The 20,967-nt window shown below is 35.2% G+C and overlaps 1 protein-coding gene and 1 non-coding gene across 10 annotated transcripts in view; both read left to right on the top strand.

The window, feature by feature from the left end:
• The window catches only part of PCDH9 (protocadherin 9), a 956,768-nt gene that overhangs the window by 597,756 nt on the left and 338,045 nt on the right, over positions 1 to 20,967 (top strand). For 5 of the 9 annotated variants that reach the window (XM_005585977.5, XM_015439324.4, XM_005585976.5 and 2 more), the window contains one exon: positions 5,193 to 5,394. In XM_005585977.5, the coding sequence (XP_005586034.1) occupies positions 5,193 to 5,394 (202 nt within the window). The remainder of the gene's footprint in view (positions 1 to 5,192; positions 5,395 to 20,967) is intronic. The other 4 variants (XM_005585979.5, XM_015439327.4, XM_005585978.5 and 1 more) reach the window with 1 other exon arrangement.
• LOC123569890 (U7 small nuclear RNA) lies at positions 5,826 to 5,887 on the top strand. The gene has a single exon (XR_006693775.2). It is a non-coding gene; the product is annotated as a U7 small nuclear RNA (small nuclear RNA).

The following is a 20,967-nucleotide window of genomic DNA, read 5'->3' as shown; positions in this document are numbered from 1 at the left end:
GTGATGAAGATAAACAATTAAAAATTGGGATATGTTTTATTATTACAAAGATAATGTGTGGAAATTTTAGTGTGGTCAAAATAATAACGTTTTTGAATACCATCATCACATGACCAAACAATACTACTTTAAACACTTGGTATATGCATGGTTAGAAATTAGCTTATGCAGATTCACACATGAATACACATGAACAAAAACAAAATTCAATTTATCAAAATATTTATTAACCTGGTTTTTATCTTTAACAATAGATTATAAATATTTTCTATGCCAATACATATTAATTAACATAACTGTTAGTATTGTCAATACTTAACACAACTGTATGGTGTAATCTTTACACAATATTACATAACTTATTAATCATCTATTAGACATTTTACCGTTTTCTTACCTTTAGACTATTTTATGCAGAAAACAATGAAATTTACCCCCAAATCCTTGCACATAGGAATGTCTCTGAATTCATAAGACTGAAATAGTAGGCTTGAATGTGACTCATTCATTTGTGCATGCTATTCTATACCGTTAAGAAATACATAAGAGAAACATTCAAGCAATGATTGGGATTTCTCAGGTGACTCACTCTTTCAGCGACTCTTGAAGAACAATGCTCAGTGCCGGACATGCATATCTTCTTTAGGCATCTTGAATGTTCCTTCTTTTGCTTTTGTTCTAAGCTGCAAAAAGAAAAAAGTATTGTAGAGGTTCTTGGTGGTGTTTCTCAAACCCAACCATTGTGTCACCTTCTGACTTTCAGGACCGTGTACACACCCATGTGTGAACACATGGCACTATTAATTGTGTAGAGTAGAACTTCTGATACAAACGTTGCCTAATCAGGATTCATAGCGGCAGTCCTGACAGAACATAAAGTGTGGAAGCCTTAGTAGTTAGTTCTTTCATGTTATTCTTTCTCAAGCCAGCCCAGAATCTGGATATAACCTGTCTATGATAAATCAGGTAAACAAATGTGACAGGCAAACAATTAACCAGACAGAAGGAGTAATAATAAAAATATTTCCCACAGGAGAAAATTGAATGGGCAAGAAATAGACTTAGGAAAACAAAATGTAACTGCCCAGCTCTGGAGAGGCTGAAGGAGTCTTATTGTAATATGTGGCGTCCCTCTTCAGCTAGTCAGGATTTGACTGCATTTATAACCCAGACTGAGCTTATTTCCATAAAGATGAAACAAGATGCAAAATTTTTGGAGGCAGTAAGTAAATTATTTTTCCTCTGAATATGCCTTTATAGATGTACTGGAAGGATAATGAACAAGTCTTCACTTTCTCCATGGAGAAAACATGTATTCCCGGTTTTCAGTCTTTCCCACCCCACACTAAGAGCTGTGTCACCTCAGAGAAGGCCCTGAGTTGACAGGATCAATAGGGCGCATGGTGAGGCATGCCAAATTCTGTGGATCACATATTTCTCTTGTGAACGAGGGGGGAATGAGGGAATCACATATTTTAAACCAGCCAAACATAGATAGACCATAAGCTTTAAAAATGTAGTTTTCAATTTCAATAATTACAGCTACTTGTTATTGACTATCTCCTATGTGTCAAGTATTGCATAGCGGGAGCACTGTCTACTATGTGTCATGTATTGCATACCAGGAACACTATTTTTAGCCTTTCAACACTTCCACAGGCAAGGTGTTATTTTCTATTTCTCAAAGCCAGGAACTCATTCAACAGCCATGAGGTCTGGTTCCGGCTTCTTTTTAAATTGGTGCTCTGCAGTTCAACCAGAGCAAGTACTACTGAGCCCTTAAACACACCAAAAATCCTTGTTTCCTACACCCTATTGGTCTTTGTTTCTCTGCATGTCAGTTTACTCAGTTCGTCTCCTTACATCTGCCTTGATAATTTAGATATTCTTTTGCTTGCATCAATCATTATGATGATAAATTAAAGATGGGTTTGTTTCATCAATTTGCTTCATACCATAATATCCATGTACTGATTTTTAATCCATACACATCACCACTCTCCCTCCCATCAGACTGATAAATTGTGCACAAATCTGCCAATTAAGACTTAAATGTCTCTGAGTCAAATTAATTCAGAAAGATTTTTATAAGCCTCCATTGTTTAAACATTATAGCACTCCAATTTACAGTGTATCATTTCAAATAATTTATAGTAAACTTACATTTTTCTTATTCTCACTTATAAAATGTTAAAGAAAAATAGTGTAGTGTATGTGAAACGTACTGTAATAAGCTATATTTGAAATAATTTTGGAAAACAATGTTTTACTTTTGCTTTTCAGTGTAATCTTTGTACCAGGTATATAGTAGATGCTCAATAAAAAATTGTTCCATGGACAACCTGCAAGAACTGTAGGATTAAGGTATAACTAGTGGTGCATATTTAAACATTCATTATGAGGAAGAAATACTGTCATTAAAACAGTATTAACTATGTTTAAAAATATCACAGATGTATTTTTTTTTTCTTTTTTACTTCTGTCTATGAAACATAAACTTCTTAATGGCTTAAGGCACTTCCAGAAATGCTTTACAAAGATTCAAGAATCATTTGTTTCATTGCTTTTCTCTTAAGTCTTGACTTTTTTTTTAGTCACCAGAGTTAAGAGGTATTCCTCAAGAGATAATACCAAAGATACATTAAAATCTATGAGTGTTTAGTAGATCAGTCACTGTAAAAGCTATGTTTGATAGTCGTCCATAGTTAACAGTGTGTTTTCTAGTATAGTCTTTATCACAAAAGGATATTGATAGGTTGAGGGCATATTGATACATAAATAGCAAATATTTGTATTATTGACTTTCCCTGAAGAGTTAAATATATATAAGAGAGTAAACACTACAATAAATACTCATGTAGCATCATCTTTCTTATCCAGGAAGAAATACATATCAGATATTAATATTCAGGCTTAGTTTGCCTTCTCTATAGCACTCACCTAGGCACGTTTCAAAACCTTTGAGAAGGGAATGATATTCTTGAGATAAATGTGCATGAAGGTGAAATGTGTTACAATAGAGGCAATTAGTACTATTTATGATTATAGTTTATATGATGTTGGCATCAGTTCATTAAAAATGTACTGAACTATCAACTCATTTCACACAGATCATTGAGCAGCAGTAAAGTGATATCATTTCTTCTCCATTATGACTCTGAGCTGGATTCAAACCAGTGACTCACAGGATATAGGCTCTCTTCGGTTGTCAGTCTATAAGTATGCATTCATAGAGTTTCAGTATACCTATCTATACCATTTTGTTTCTAACTGCAATCCTTTTTCTTTGAAATGGATACAATCTATAAATTGTCTCTTGAAAAGCACAAATTTTAGGTACTAGAAAATGATTACATTATACATTATATACTTGTATATTATATATTTTTTGATATATACATTTATCATTTTATTAATTCTGAATTTAAGTGGTCATATGTGGCATGATATTGAAAGGTCTTTTGGCTGCTAAGCAGAAAGAAAACTGGGTTTATTCAAATAACACAAATGTACTGCTCGCATACAATTCTCTAAGGCCTAAATCTCCACCTCACATAATTATAGATAGTTTCAGGGATCATAGCAGCTAAAAGAGCATTTTCCAAGAGAACTAAACTTATCTGTGCTGAGGAAACATTAAAATTTATTCATTATTTTTTATAAAATAACTTTTTGTGTAAACATTACAGTTTATTGAAGTTACCATGTATACACTTTAGGTCATATCTGAGAGTGACATTGTGCAAACAGATACCAAAGTGATATTCCAAATACCTTTCAACTAGGATATTCTATTCTACTACCAGTGTAGCCAAAGACTAGACTCATATCTGGGTCAATGGGCAAGAATAATTTCTAATTTAATCTCTTTTAAAATATAGTCTTCTTTTTATATATATCAATGGCAATTGCATAGAACTTGGTTATTTAAAATAATAATTTTAGCACAGCTAGCTCAGTCAGTAGAACCCGAGACTCTTCAAATAATAATTTTCATTAATTATTCCAGTATTCCTTTAGGGACACTCACATGGATACGGTGTCCTTTAAAAATAGCAGGTAGGCTGGGCATGGTGGATCATGCCTGTAATCCCAGCACTTTGGGAAGCTGAGGCGGGCAGATCACCTGAGGTCAGGAGTTCAAGATCAGCCTGGCCAACATGGTGAAACCTCGTCTCTACTAAAAATACAAAAAAATTAGCCTGGCATGGCCAGGCGCAGTGGCTCACGCCTGTAATCCTAGCACTTTGGGAGGCCGAGGTGGGTGGATCACGAGGTCAGGAGATCGAGACCATTCTGGCTAACACGGTGAAACTCCGTCTCAAATAAAAATACAAAAAATTAGCCAGGAGTGGTGGTGGGCGCCCGTAGTCCCAGCTGCTTGGGAGGCTGAGGCAGGAGAATGGCGTGAACCTGAGAGGCAGAGCTTGCAGTGAGCTGAGATCGCGCCACTGCACTCCAGTCTGGGCCACAGAGCGAGACTCCATCTCAAAAAAACAACAAACAAACAAACAACAACAACAAAAAATTAGCCAGGCATGGTGGTATGTGCCTGAAATCCCAGCTACTTGGGAGGCTGAGGCAAGAGAATCACTTGAACCCGGGAGGCGGAGGTTGCAGTGAGACAAGATCGCGCCATTGCACTCCAGCCTGGGCAACAAGAGCAAAACTCCGTCTCAAAAAAAAAAAAAAAAAAAAAAAAAAAAAAAATAGAAGACAGGCGGTACTGTAGGAAATATATTGACTACAAATGTTATGCTAAAAACATCAAGTAAGTGCAGTGTCTGGCCATTCAAAAGAAATGAAATGTTGCATTTTCTAAGTATTTATTTAGATTTATCAAAAGCATATTTGCATATTTCATCTTATTTAAATTTTTTTCTGTAATTTTGTCGACTAGTATGAGTTTTGTTTAGTTTTGTTTTGCCTCTCTTGTTACACTTTTCAAAGCCCCAACTTTAGTTTTAAGGTCGTGAATTATACAAGATTGAAATTCTTTTTGGTATTTTGCTGGTTGGCCATTACATAGTAAATGGCATATAATTAATACTTGTTCTTAGCTTTGTTCCTAGTTTGGTTTATTTTGCTTTTACATTGTGTCACTTGTTGAAAGTGTTTTGATTTTGTGTTCCACTAGGTCTGTTTTATTTGAGAGGAGTGTTAATCAGCATGTCCTGTGGTCTTCTTTGTAGTCGCAGCGCCGTGTTACGTTTCACCTCCCTGATGGCTCCCAGGAAAGCTGCAGTGACAGTGGTCTAGGAGACCACGAGCCGGTGGGTAGTGGAACCCTGATCTCACACCCTCTTCCTCTGGTTCAGCCACAGGACGAATTCTATGACCAGGCCTCTCCGGACAAGAGGACCGAAGCAGATGGCAACTCTGATCCCAACTCTGGTGAGTCCCCTTCAAAATTTTGATTGCTTGGAGTTGTTCTGGTTTTGTTGTGCACTTGAGCTTTCAACAGTAATTGTAGGGTGCAAGGATGAACATCTCATTGTTTTCTTGCTGGCTTTATAGTTGTTGTATTCTTTGAGGTACACATTTAATATGTTTGATATGATTTTGGCTGTTAAATTGTATGATATGTCTTCATTTTATGAACCATTAAAAAAGAAAAAAAACATGCTATAAATATAACTGAAAGAAGCCATTTGTTGCAAGATATTCTGATGTCAGAGATCTTACAAAATTTGAACACGTTTTAGAACTGCAAAAATAGTTAAGTAGAATAGTCAATAAAAAAAAGAAATATCTATTTGTGTATAGAAGTGTCGTATGAAATTTGATTTTCCAGCGAACACTTTACAAAAACAAATAAAGAATATTAGAGTTAAAGGTATTTTAGAATTTGTCTGTCAGATTTTCTGGGTTTTACCAGAAAATTTAAAAAAAAAGGATTAAATCGTGATTAAAACAAGTGTAAAGAGGGGAGATAACAATTTAGGGGTTGTATTTCCTTTATCGTCTACTTGAATTCTTGGATAATTTGTTATTTTACTGATATGTTGAGGAAGATATATTTGGCCAAAACTTTTATTCTTCACAGACCCATACCCCACTCCAGAAATCATTGCCCACTCCAAATAAACATTGTTGGGGGGCGTGTTTTCCTTGGCCTTTGGAGGAAATCTTGGGCAAGTGCTAATGATTTTGCTAATAAAACAAACTGACTAGCTTATTTTTATTAAATAAATAAAAGACCATTTCATCAATTATTATCCCCAGTCTAATGACCGTAATTTCTATTTTACTTAAATTCAAATTATTTTCTGGTGGGGTATGTTCATGGTGGGGAAAGCTATGCATGTGTGGGAGCAAGAGATATATAAGAAATTTCTGTACATTTATCTCAATTTTGCTGTGATCCTAAAATTGCTCTAAGAAGTAAATAATACAAATAGTAATTTTAAAAATGCATCTAAACTAATCAGAGCAAAAAAAAAAAAATGTTTTTGCTTGTTTTTGTTTGTTTAACTCGTCTTGAGCATGCTCCAAACTGGTTGCATGAAGTGGGAAATTGAAGTATGATGACTTTTTCTTAATTTTATGCCTATTTTGCTTCTTATTTTTTCGAACATGAAAATATCTCTGGCATTTCTATGGTGGAAGTAGGAATACCAAGAGGAGGTAAAACGTACAAAAAGGCTTTCTTAACCAGTTCTGTGATAGTAATACAGCATTGGTGTTCTCTGACTTCCAGAATTTTAAACTGCTTCTTTTTGTCCAAAGAAAGAGAGAGTTCTTTCTTAGGTATGCCTCCTCCCAATCCCCAGCATGTCCCCATTTTTGGAAATCTCTTCTCATTGGCAAATACAAGACAGGCAAAGTTACATTTTATCTTCTCTCTACCAACAATTTTCTCTACTCAAGGAACTCTTTCAGGAGGATCTAAGTAAACTCCCTGCCACCTCTGGCTTTTGCTATTTCATGTCCTATACCTTGGTCACATAAAGAAAACATAAGTGCATCTTTTGATTTCACACATAGAGGAGAACAGGACATACCCAAAGAAGCAACCTCTTATTATTACACTGAATTTGGGAGAACGAGAACTATCCTCTTTCAATTTCAAGGTTTTGACCAGTGTAAGCACCACTGAATCTAAGTGGTTTCATTGAATCAACCTTCTCTAGACTTCTGTGAAGAGGTTTGTGTAGGTGGAATTCACACAGCTCTTTCAAAACTGTTTTCCTAGTCTCTGACTTTGCCCTATCCAACTTTAAAACATCTCTTGTTGGAGTAAAGCTAAGAGTTTCACAGCTGGTTCCTGACCACGTTTTCTCTAAGTGTGTGTGAGTGGTTGACTCCTCTTGTCTATGGACCTCAGACAAAACCAAACAAGAAAGAGTCCCATTTCAAAAACAGTTGCACAAATTGTTTTAGGACATGTCTATAGAGTTTACCAAAGTTAATTTACAAAGATATCTTCAAAGTATTTGCAGCATGTGCAATTCTAGGTAGAATATTTATAATGAATAAGATTAAGACAATATTTCATGATTTTTTTAGCTAGAATAATGAAATATTTTAGATGCATATGCAAGAATATCTGGGTACAGTAAATTTAATCAATGGGTTGCAGAAACCAATGAACATCTGGGTAATTTTCTAGTTAACTAATTGAATTAGAGATTTAAAAATTTATTTCAACTAGAAAGCAAAGGCAGCTTTTCAAATTTAATAGCTATAGGGATAAAATGAGAGTTATATATTTTATTTGCCATAGAATGTTTTTGTCTGTCAGCCAGGGCCAACAGAGAAGTATCTGAGTAAAGAAAAAAAATTGCAAAATTATGTTATCTATACCTTCACTATCATAGCAGCAATATATATGCACAAAAATGAAAACTGTGTTGACTCATAAGAAATAGTGCCTTACTGAAAATATATTTGGAGAAAAGTAAAATTTAGGCTTATGTGCAAAGGCTCACTTAAATATGTATTATAGCCTGGCATGGCAGCACGTGCTTGTAGTCCCAGATGCTAGGGAGGCTAAGCCAAGAGGTTCACTTGAGGCCAGGAGTCTGGGGCAGCAGTGAGCTATAATCACACAACTGCACTCCAGCCTGGGAAACAGAGCAAGACCACCTTTTCCTCAAGTGTGGGAGTGTTTCAAAACATAGGTATTATAATAAAAAATTTGGTTTATGTTTTATAGCTTAGTTTTCAGAAATAGTAAATTCTAAATTAAAGGCAAATGTATAAAGTTATTATGATAAATATATTGCTAAAAAGAATCATGTGGTAATATTTCATTTTATTTTTTGTTTGTTTGTTTGTCAAGAGATTCAGGGATACTTTGAATACTTTAATCAGAGTCTAACACAGTCTAAGAGTCTGAAGTCTCTAAGAGAAATATATTTTCAAGAAAGAAAAAAAAAACATGAATGAGAAAAAAGTAGCAGGTTTTTGATGGTTGGTAAGTTCATCTAGACCAAATATCTAGACCAAATGGACAGACAAGTTTTGTTTTGTATTTGTCTTTGATTTTTAGGCTAGAAATGATTTTTACCAATATAGCTCTGCTTTCTCCTAAGCTCACACTTAAGAGAGCCCATGTTTGAGTTTTCCAATCATAGAAAAGGGAAAAGAAAAAAAAATATTTTTCCTAGCTTTTAAAGTATGTTTAAACTAAGCTCCCTAGGCCAAAATATTATCCAATACATATAACAATTTACCCAATGATTTTGACCTAGGCAGTGGCAATGGGCCAGGTGCCAGATGGAAAAAGATAGCCGAGGTTCGAAACCAGGAAAAAAAAGCAAACAATCAAAAACCTTTAAAACTAGCTTCAAGAAATCTCTAGACATTTTATCAACCTAGTCACATGGAAAAAGAGACCCAATGGACAGCACAACCTTGGGCAGTCCAACATTCACCCAACACAGTGACATCACTCACAAGCATAATGATCAATAAAATGTCTTTAAACAGGAAAGAACAGGGCTCTTAGGTTGTAACAGTGCCTTGTTCATCACTGGGAAGGGGAGAAAAGAGAAAGTGGAGAAGCGAGAGACCCTGAGAGCCCCTAGAGGCTAGCAGTTCTCTTGACATTTAATGGGACATAAAATTTAAACCTCCTTTGTAAATGTCTAGAGCAGAATTAATTAGAATGGCCTAGAAATATTAAGATAGTCAAACTGAATGTTCATTCATATTAGGATAGAATTATTACATATTATCTTTAAATTTTGCAGTCACATTTTTGGTAATTAGCTATGAGAAATTTGTGAAGTGAGGTACAGTGATATTGATGCAGTAATCATCTCTAGCAATAATCTTGCTATTTAGTTCTCTATTGTCCCCTTTGAATTCAGTGGAATTTTTTGACTGGGCTTTGATAGTTCCTGAAGAGTTGTGATTTTATAGCACGTAAAATAGGTTTCTATTGGATGTCAGTATTATCTGTAGAAGTACTAAGTAATTTTGATTATACTTATCTATATTTCTATTTTTTCAAATATAGTTCATATAAAGAAAGTCATTGAGAGCTAGTACTAATTTCTATAGTAACTATTTCCAGTAGGTATTTTTTTCAAAGAAATTAATACAAATGGTAATAACATGTGGAGACATTTTTGTAAACTTCAAGCTTCAATATAGGTTATTGCTTCTAAACACACACACACACACACACACACACACACACACACACAGAGTGGCATTTGATCTAATAATACTGATCTACAATATTCTTCTTTATTCCCAATTTTATGCATTTGGATTATTAGCATTATCGATTTTATATTATATCTAACTCAATTAAAACAATAAGTAAATGATGAAAGTCTTTACCTGCATTGCCAAAAACAAATTGTTTGCAAATTAAGCAATAATTGATAGGTTTTGTAAGAATGATGTTGATGTAAATCTAAAGCAGTCTCTACTACATAAAGTATGACTCATATGTCACTAATTTTTGTGTGCTGGAAATAGAGTTTTCATTTTTTTCCTTCCATTTTTTAAAAATATCGAATCCCCATTGCATTGGTATGACAGAAACTTCAGTTCTTTTTTATCTCAATTCCAGGGGATCGTCATCATCAAAAGGAAGTGCAATATTCTCAACCTTGGGTCATTGATCCGCTTTTATGTCCATTGCCTCATCTGCCCAGAGGGATCTCAAATGAGACTGCCTTCATTCCAGTCCTCCTGGACTCTGGGAAATTGCTGATACCTCATGCCATAGGGATAGTAAATAGGTTTTCAGTGAGTTTATCTTTGGACTCCCATGTCTAGATGGACAGCATGTATCACTACTCTTGGGGATCTTCCTGACTCCCTGGACTCTACTATGTAATCTAGCCTCAAGGACTTTCTAATCTTTATCCTCTAGGTTTCTCTGAGTTCTGCTCAACAAACATGATACAGAATCTGTCCTCTTTATATTCCCTCCCCTTTCACTTCTCTTTCTTCTTCCCAATCGGGTTGAGTGAATGTATTTAACATCTAGGATCAGAGACTCCCACTGATTTTCTTGATATTTTTTCATCAAAAGCACAACTCTTCTATTTTCTTTTTGCCTCAGCAACAAGAAAAAAAAAAAATCTCATGATAGGTTTACAGCTTTGCAAATTAACTGCTTTCCTACTGTTCTCCATCCTGTCTCATCCTCATCTAATCAATGATTATAAAGTCAACATCTAGGCCAGGTGCCATGGCTCACATCTTTAATCCCAGCACTTTGGGAGACTGAGGAGGGCAGATCATTTGAGGTCAGAAGTTCGAGACCAGCCTGGCCAACATGGTGAAACCCCGTTTCTACTAAAAATACAAAAAAAAATGAGCCAGGTGTGGTGACACGTGCCTGTAATCCCAGCTACTCAGGAGGCTGAAGCAACAGAATCACTTGAACCCAGGAGGCAGAAATTGCAGTGAGCCGAGATGACAGACACCACAACACTACAGCATGGGTGACAGAGTGAGACCCTGTCTCAAAAAAAAAAAAGAGCCAATATATGTTGGCCAAAAGTGGAGTAGGCAAAGGAATACATATATGTACGTATGAAAAAAATAAACTCAACATATATTAGCATTTCAAAATTATTATCAAAAATAATTGTGTAAAATTATATTTGTTTATTGATAAAATGATTATATCAGCATTCAGTTTAAATGTACAGTGGATAGATATGAAAATGATATACAAAAGGGATTATTTCTCTTTTGCCAAGTGGCTTTAAAGAACATATGTGAAGAACTTCCCTCCTTTAATTATTGAGTAGCCTGAAATACAGTTCTTACAGGAAATGCAATATACATACTTGATTTGAATATCAATTTACAGAATGAGCTGGTGTCCTAAAAAACTCTAATGGCGACCTAAAATTTTGTTGGTTTCTTCCTTTCTTCAATATGATAAAAAGACACTAAAATTTTGAGATAATTGTAGACGTAAGAGTGTGGGCTGGCTTTTAAATGATATTTTAAAATTATTTGCTAGAAGTAATAATAGAATTGTGTTTTGTTAGGAGAAATTTATCATTGATAGTGATCGATTATGAAGAGTATAAAAGAAACAATATAATGTCTGGGAATTTGCCTTAATATTACTCTATCAAAATAATAACAATAATAATAATGGTGGGAATACATTAAACAATAAAATATTAGTATCTGTTGAGATTGGGTGATGGCTATATGGGTAGTTATTACATTAGGCTCACTATTTTTTCACATGTTGTAAATTTTCCAAAATACAAGTGGCAGACTGGTATAAAGCTCAGAATCAATATGTAAGATACTTGAGCTCACATTTTATTTCCTCTTTCTTTCTCTATTGTTTTGATTCAAAAATAAGGTTTACTGTATACTGTACACAAGTATGGGTGGATATTTTTGTATATAGCAAGCATATTTCATACATTTAAGTATGTTTCTAATGACGTTGCAATTAAGCAGAGATTTTCAGCAATTACTTGTGTATTTGTAAGACTAGAACATAAACTGATAACTGCTCCCATTAAAGACCTTTTAAGTAAAATAAAGTCTTTAAAAACTTCCCTCTGGAACTTAGCAATAAAACTGTTAACCACAAATGTCTGTCTGTAGGGTGCCCAAGAGAAGTTGAAGGTAGGGCCTAACTTGTATCCTTCTGGTAACCAAATAGATAGGGTCTCTGGGTTCTAGGAATATCCAAGTCCTACAGCGCACTTAATCAACTGCCCTACAAATGATGCACACATGTGCAGTATTTATTGCACTGAATTTTGTTACCTTTTACTGTAGGTAAAGATTTATTCCATTCCCAAGTAGCAGTAAATCATATTTACTTAAGAAGTTAACTCATTGACATGATCATAAACTATGTAAAATTCAATGAAACCATTAATTCTAAGAAAATGGTAAAATGATTTTCAATTGAGGATTCTTATTTTTTAAACAAATATAACTAGGATGATGAAAGAATTTCACTAATTCAAGAGCAGACAAAAACAATTATGTGTTCAGATCAGGAACAGTTTATTACCACTAATTCAAAATTAAGTCTTAATCTTGTCCCATTGAGAATCATGAATAGAGTTATTTCTGTATCCAATATTTCTTTAAATGTTATTTTAAAGGATTTTCTGCTGTTTAATCATGTACAAAATTACAAGTTAGATTTCCTTTGAAAAGCCTGCCTGTCATGTGCCTCTGACTTTATCTAGACTATGTTATGAATCGGTTGATGAATTTCTCAGAGTATAGTTTTAATACCTGACATTTATGGTTAATATTTAATAAGTCCTATTTATGACCCAGGAATTCTAGTAAATATTTTGATACATTGTATATGATCCCACACTATTACTGTAAATTAGATAGTATTATAAGTAAACTTAAATTCAGAAATTTTAAGTTAATTGTCTAAAACTGCTGAGTGTGACCTGGGTGCAGTGGCTCATGCCTATAATTCTAGCAATTTGGGACGCTCAGGCAGGAGAATAACTTGAAGCCAGGAGTTGGAGACCAGCCTGAAGAACATAACAAGACCGTGTCTTTACAGAAAATTTTAAAAATTAGTCAAGTGAAGTGGTGTGTGCCTGTAGTCCTAGCTACTAAGGAGGCTGAGGTGGGAGGATTGCCTGAGCCTTGGAGTTTGAGCTTGAAGTAATCTATGATCATGCCCAGGCACTCCAGCCCTGGTGACATGATAAGATTCTGTCTCTTAAAAAAGAAAAAGGGGGGGGGAAGCCTGCTTGCCAGTAAGTGAGCCCCAGAATATGAACTCAGGAGTGTCTGACTCCACAGCTTTTGCTATTCAGAGAGACGTCCTTCAGTGAATACATGGTTTAACACAGTACATGACTCAACGCAATCACTACTGGGGATGCATTTTTTAATTATAGGACAGTAATCTTATTTTTAAGAAGAAGTTTGAGAAATTAAATGTTAACACAATGCGTTGGTCAAATAGTCTGCTGATAGGATAAATAACTTGTGAGAGAACTACTTCTGCAGTTTTTAGTGTTTTTGTTTTGTTTTGTTTTTTGTTTGTTTTTGATATTAGATCAATAAAAATTTAGATCTTAGGACCCTACAGCTCATCTGGTATAACAGTGTTTTATACAGAGGCATAAAAAGAAAAGTGCTTTGCCTGAAGTCACATAGTTTATGAGTCTACAATAAAACTCATAGACGCCGACTCCTCTATAAGTGCTCTTTTCACTGGAACAATACTTTCTTATTATGAACCTTATACCTTTACCTCAAAGAAAATAGGTACGATTATTTGATTAGCAATTGTCTCCTCATTAAGCTCTAAGGACTATTTGCTCACTTTTCTATTCTCCATGCCTGTCAGCTGGGGATTGCCTTCAGCTCTTAGAGGCCACACTCAGCTGCTAGCCATGTAGACCTGTTAACATTACTACTTAGTTCTTCAAGGCCAGCTAGACAGACAAGGTCTCTATAGTATGTCTGTATCAAGATAGAGTCTTATATAACTTAACATAACCATCAGAGTGATTTCCCATCATCTTTGCTTTATTTTGCTGATTAGAAGCAAGCCTCAGGTCTCGTCTACACTCAAGGTGACAAATGGTCATAAACATCAGGAGATGGGCATCATGAGGGATCACCCTAGAGTTTGTTTGCCACAGTCTATATTAAACTTTTAGAAACTCGTATTAAACTTATATAAATATTACCTTGACATACCTTAGTATACATTATTCATTTGAGCTTTACATGATTCACCAATTTTTAAATTCACTTATCTATTCATTCTGCAAACATTCATGTTAAGTCAATTACGTACTAGGTACTATGTTAGGTTTGGGTGAAAGACATTAAAAACAAGACTCAGTAAGCTTAAACAACTTCTAATTTAGTGCAAGAGTTCGTAGCCTGTATTACTTGGTCCAAGAGGACCACAGGTAGATTTTTAGGAATATGTGAGGTTCCTGAAATTGTTTTGCAATTTTGTTCTATGAACTATGAAGCTGTGATGCTATGAAGATGTTATAAACCATAAAAAAGACAAATAAAGGAACACTGATTTTTGTTGGAGAGAAAGTACTAGATACCAATAAAATTAGTGTGTTAGAATAAATACTAGTAAATATACAAAAAAGTGGGTTTTAGCATAGAATAAGCCTTGGATAAAGAATCAATAAAGAATCTGTAGATAAAGTGATGCTTTAAACAAGTGACATGGGATGAATAGATCTTACTGAAGTAAAGTCTGTGTGTGTATGTGTGTGTGCGTTTGTATGCAGTGTAGCCTTCTTTGGCCTATAAAAGGTCATGGCCAGTAGGGCATAGAAGTTAAAATCTCAGTTTGTTTAAAGCATATCCATGTAAAATTAGTGTCAACATGGTCTTTAAGTCTCAGATACTTAACCACCAGAATGAGCCTGGTATTATCTGAGAATATTTTTATAAAAATTAAAAGGCCTGAAACACAGTAGATGCTCAATAAGTGATTAACTGTTCAAGTAAGTGACAGTAAACAAATTGTCACTTACTTGAACAGAATAAATGGATTGAGACATAGGTTGGGACCAGATTTTGAATTTTGGAAAGTCTAGGATAGATTTCATTTGGATATAGGAGATAAAAGGAAAAATTGAGAATATTTCTTTGATTTGCAAGATTTATTGGAAAATTGCATAATTAAAAAAGAGAATATAAAATAAAATCAGATTAGGAATTAACTCTTTTAATTTTAAAGTCTAAGCTGCTGTGCAAGATTATTTGGAACTAGAAATGTGATTGAAAATTGGAAATTGAAAACTTACAACACAGAAAGTGAATAAAATTCTAAGTATGATAATTAGAGGAGACAGAAGAAGTTTAAGACAGAAATCACTGCAACCTTATATTTAGGCCAAGCAGAGGTAGGGGCAGGATGGGAGCAAAGATCAAAAAATTAAGAATGTACAGCCAGAAAATTATTTGAAAGCTTCAGGGATATTTGAGCTCTACACATAGCTAATGGTGGATATTTGGAAGTAATGTAAAATTGCGATTAAGAACACAGATGGTGGGGTCAGACTAACCTAGATCCTAACTCGGAGCCACAGGGTTGCTGGCATATAATGCAAGCTTAACTTAGAAAATTACTACATTTAATTATCATTATTCTTATCAATAGATACTGAAAAGGTATAGAAGCAGCAAAACATGTATCTTAGTTATTTAGCAAAGTTTCAAGCTTAAAAAATTACCATGGTGAATTCTGAACTGTAAAATCACTGTTACACACTTAACAAATAAATAAAATTCTAGAAAATCGTTAGTTTCAAATTCTAAAAGTTTTATTTTAAAAATTATTTTTGGGTAACTTTTTATTTGTATTTACCACGCCTGATGGAGACTCCAAAACACCCATTTTCTAAAGACTAATAAAATACATAGTAAAACATTTTTTTTCTACAGTGTGTTCATTGTTTTTCTTAAAGGCAGTTATTCTCACTTTATGATTTTGAAGAATTTCTTAAATATTAACTTTTCACAGTACACTTTAATGTTTTACTACCGTTTTATTTTAAAAGGGGGTACCACAGGATAATTTTCTATAATATTACTTAATGTAGTTAAGCTATTGATATAAAATAAGCAAGGACACAGTTTTGTCTGCTAGAAGTTGTCAATCTCAAATATGACTTTATTTCTTACAAAAGAATTATCTTTGAATACTGTTTACTATAAAAATTTTAAAGCTAGTAATATTTTATCATGTTTAAGCTTCTTTAAGAGGTCGTAAATATAGTATGTTTAGTATGGTGGAAAAGTCTATAGTAACAATATGCCTCCTAGTGTAAAGTAAGGGTAATGTCAACTTTCCCTGGTGTACTGCATGGAATCTCATTTCCATAGCTGCTGTCATGTGATCCATTCTTCTAAGAAATAACAAAGAGAAATGGCATTTACTTAACCCTGGATATGTAATCTTCCCGATGGGAGAAAATTATTATTTGTCAATCCGTGTTTATAGTAATTTGAGAGTGGTAAAAATGAGAGATAAATAGATATGCAAATCAGTATCTATATCTAAAAATAAAGAAACTTGCTGATATCAGTAACTCTTAGAAGTATAAAATTAACTTTTTAAATACCTCAAAATAAAGTTATATTACGGAAAATAACATTACTAATTATAAATAATATATTCTCATAATATCAAATTAATATATTTATCTTTAGATACATATAAACATACATATGCACCTTAATAGAGACATACAATTATCTAGAGTTACAAAACAATTTGAAATTTTTAAAGAAACCATAGTAATTTGTCCAAACTCCCCCAAATTTACCTTAATGCTATTTTAACATGTATTTCTGCCAGTGATTGAGAATTACGCAGATTAGTGTGGCTGACAAATACATGAGTGCCTGGATTTTAATAATACTAAAGGACAGTTTCCAGATGAAATACAGAATGTCCATTTATTGCAGGACTTTTCCTTAGTTCAGCTAAAGGTGAGGTTCTTTGTCTCATGGCCACAAAAATTCAGGCTCACAGACAATTTGAATGGTGAGTCAGACAGGGTTTTATTGGGTGAAAAGGAAAATAAAGGGGGGAAACAGGGACTCTCACTAGGCCAGAGTCCCTTGCTGGAGTGTTTCCCACCCATCTGTTCCAATCCCAGGTTCCACCCAGGAAGAGGAGGGGCCAGGCTCTTCTCCACTGCAAACATCATGAACTTCCTGAGGCTCCCCCTCAGCGCGCAGGTTGGCTGGAGGTTCTGCACGGACCCCCTCTCACCTGGCTGTCTCCTTCCCCCGTCTAAAGTGGTACATCTAACTGCAATTAAAGGACGAAGACCTGCTTCCTGCTGACAGGGGGCTCTGTGTTGTGTAAATGGCAGTCAGAGCTCCCTCAGCGACCTAAGGATTCCCAGTAGATGAGGCCATCATCAGAGGCTCTGATTGCATCACTGTTTGGAGTTTGATGGCCTGAAGGCAAGAGCAGACAAAACAGGTTATTATAAAACAAGTATCAAAATAAAGCCAGGGGAGCAGAAAGCACAGCTCAAAACTTCCTAGGCCTTTTACCAGTTTGCACAGGGAGAGGGAGACCAAAAGCCTGACAGTTTAAAAAAAACTTTACCCTTTTGCTGGCATGTTGGGCTTCTGGATTCCCTTCCTCTGAACCCAATCCTAAGTCAACAAGTTTAAAGTTTGGGAAATTAACTCTTTCCAGTTCAGAGGATGCATCTGAGGGGAGTGTCCTGTAATACAGAGACACAATTACCTATCAGTGAAGAGAGAACTGAGGAGAAGAAAGGAAAAAGTTAGCCTTTTTTAAAGAAGTCCCAAGGGGTTAGGATGCATTTGAAAGGGGTACGGACTGAAGATGAATGACAACCCATCTAGAAGGAGGGGAGCAGGCATCAGTGGTTCTCTTCTCTTCCTAGCAGATACCGGGGTATGTGAGGGAGACAGGGAAGAGTGCCCTCTTTCCGTCTTCCATCCTTGCATCCCCAAGTTCTGGCGAACTTGGCAGGTGCCACCATGAGTACAAAAGTGGCTTGCACCCATGAAGCAGGGGGCCCCTAGAGAAAAGGAATGGAATTATCTGCTCTGACCTATATCTCCTTCCCACCCACTTTCAGTAGCCTTGGAGTTCCCTAGACCTCATTTATGCCATGGATATTAACGTGGCCTTTATCCATGAAACAGGAAGGTTGGGCTTGGCTTAATCAGCAGGAATCAGTCACACTCACCTGTGCTGTGCCTTTTAAGCTCTGCTGCCATCTGACTCTGGATTCCTTAGATCCCGTTTTCCCTCCTAGGGCTTTGACCTGAAGCTTGGAATTGAGTCTGGGACAAAAAAAATGTGTCTTGGGGGATTATACGGACTCCTTATCATAAGCGGAATGCTAAGGTGAAACTGCCGAACTCAGTCCTCCTCAAACAAGGGAGAGGAAAGGATGACTTGTGACATTCAGATAATTAGTGGCTATAGTTATGCTTGGTAAGATTTTGGGGCATGGTGCTTGGCTTTGGTTAGCTCCCTTGGTCCTACTTTCCCAGAAAGGAAACCTCCAAGTGATAGGCATCCTATTAATTCCCATTACCTGGCAGGATTTGCAGGATAATTGCTCAGAACTAGAATATTAATCCAGATTTTTACATTACCCATCCCTCTTGTTCTTTCTGAGCTGAAGCCAGAGATTGCTGGTAGGTTCACAGGAAAAAACAGGGCTAGTCTAAAATGTAGGCAAAAATTAAAAAAAAAAAAAAAAAAAACTAATGAGTTTAGAATTTAATGACAAAATATTTGATAAGTTTTGAAACATGATTTATCTCTCTCCAGTCCTGTTTGTTAAAAACAACAACAAAAACAAACAAACAGACAAAAAGCTTCTGATAGGAATGAGTGATTTGCAAAATAGATGTTACACTTATACTTGACCTGATTATTTGCATAAAGTGCAGTGGAATAATTATTTTTCTACATAGGCCTTTTGGATTGGCTTTGATCAAGTCTGTTCCACAAGAATCTCAGATAAGACCATTTAAAGCAGAGCCCAAGCACAGGTTTATATCCTCAAACACCTGTGAGTTGGATGTTCCTCTCCTCTTAAGATCGCAAGATAAATTTGGAGCTCCTAGACTGTTAGAAAGTGACATCCTTTACTGACCACAGGTCAGGAACCCAGTACAGCGACTGCATAGACAAGGGTATGAGACTTGTTTCCCCATTGGACTTCTATCGACTCTGTAAGTCAAGCTTGAATCCTTAAAGGGCAGCATAGACTTCCAGTCAAAGTCTTGGTAAAATTACCGGTATTTCCAATTGTGTCCTGTTGCAAAAGAAAAATGGAACCTTATTGCACTGATGCCAACAACTATATTGCCATAAGAATACTCACAGATAGTTTCCAAGTTTTAGAGGAATCAGGCAGGGAGAAACAAACATGCTTCAAATTTTGTTGATAGGAATACACCTTATTTAATTATTAAAGTTCAAAATTAGTTCAAAGTAAGTTTCAAAATTAGTTTAAAATAAGTTTCCTTGACTCTGAAGAAGAAAGATCAGCAATATTCCAACCAAAGTCAACAAGGATCAGCAATATTCCAACCAAAAGTCAAAAAAGTTGCTTCAGCTTTCTGATTTGAGTCATTTAGTTAATGCTGGTGTTGTTTGATACTTGTGAACATTTCAGCTCTTCTTGATTTTTGTACGTTTTCCTTTACACCAATGTCACAATCTCCAAAGTTATCGGAAGCCTGTATTTGAGAGCACCTGCTAAAGTTTTATAGTTCATAATGAACCATCTTTGAAAAGGATTGAAACAAGATGACAATTGTCTATGAATAGCAAAATGTCGAGGGTAGTTATAGTTAGAAACACATTTGACAAAGAAGTTTGGTTATCTTCGTGGTTTACAATAACTTAAGATAACAACCTTAATTATGACTGATAGCTGATAGCTTATACTCAGATATAATTTTAGAAATCCCATACAATTTTGGAACAAATATTAGCATTATTCACAAAAATATAACCTAAAGAAGATTGAGCATCATTTTGGCAATCTAATATACCTAAGTGTAAAAAGTAAAGTGGAGGTTCCTCTTCAAAGACTTTCCTCCCCATCTAATTAGGAATAAATAGTAACTTCTCTTAGAAGAAAAATTTATTCAAAGACCTGTGTTGACATTCTTAAATATCTACTAACCATAATAAAGAAATCAAGGTACTTTATGTTCTTAGCTCCCACAATTTAGCCTAAATATGTGCCCTGGCATGCTTATACTGGTCCAAGCAAGCATTAGGTCATAGTTTGTTCCTCTTGCTTATTTGAAAGTGGTTTTACCTTTCTCAGAATTCTACAAGTTACTTCCTCCTTCCTTTGTTCTCCTCTGCCTTTGCCTCTTTTAAAAAGTTCTAAGTTGCTAGTTGATCAGGACAAATACAGAATTTGAGGTCCCATTCCAGCCAATGGAAGCCAGACATAGCCAGTAGGGTGGATGTGTCAGGTTATAAATGACCCTGCCTCCTTTGTTCAGTGTTCTCTCGTTCCAAAACTGCTGGCGAGTGTACCCTTTCTGCAGAAAGTAAAAATGGCCTTGCTGAGGAAATAAAATTTATGTTCAAGTGCTATTTCTTTACGGCACCAGGGAACAAGCATTTCTAATATAAGCATGTCAAATAATCCTGTTTACCTATCTTTTCTGGACACTTCAGGGACCCTCTGAAGTATTCGAAAAGCCTGCTTCCAAGGAAGACAATTTTAAAACTGAAGTTTGACTGTGACAAGGCTGTTAAATATTCGTGTTAAAACACTTGGTATTATGAAACAGAATTCCAGATTACCATAAGTTATTTATTTTGCCAAAATGACGACTCAGAAATTTTAAACAAGCAAAAACCTTTTATAATCCTTTACAAATTTTACCAAAGAGCAGATTAGTGCCTTAGGAAAACCTTGTTATGCTTTTATTTCAATGCTCAATTTACAGAAAAACCATATAATACCCTTTTTTGAATTTAGTCAATATGTTCACACAAAGAATCTCTTC

This window comes from Macaca fascicularis, chromosome 17 (genome assembly GCF_037993035.2).
Source record: "Macaca fascicularis isolate 582-1 chromosome 17, T2T-MFA8v1.1".
In the NCBI taxonomy this organism is placed as follows: domain Eukaryota; kingdom Metazoa; phylum Chordata; class Mammalia; order Primates; family Cercopithecidae; genus Macaca; species Macaca fascicularis.
Note: the sequence above shows the minus strand (reverse complement) of the source record. Positions and strands in the feature narration are given on the sequence as shown.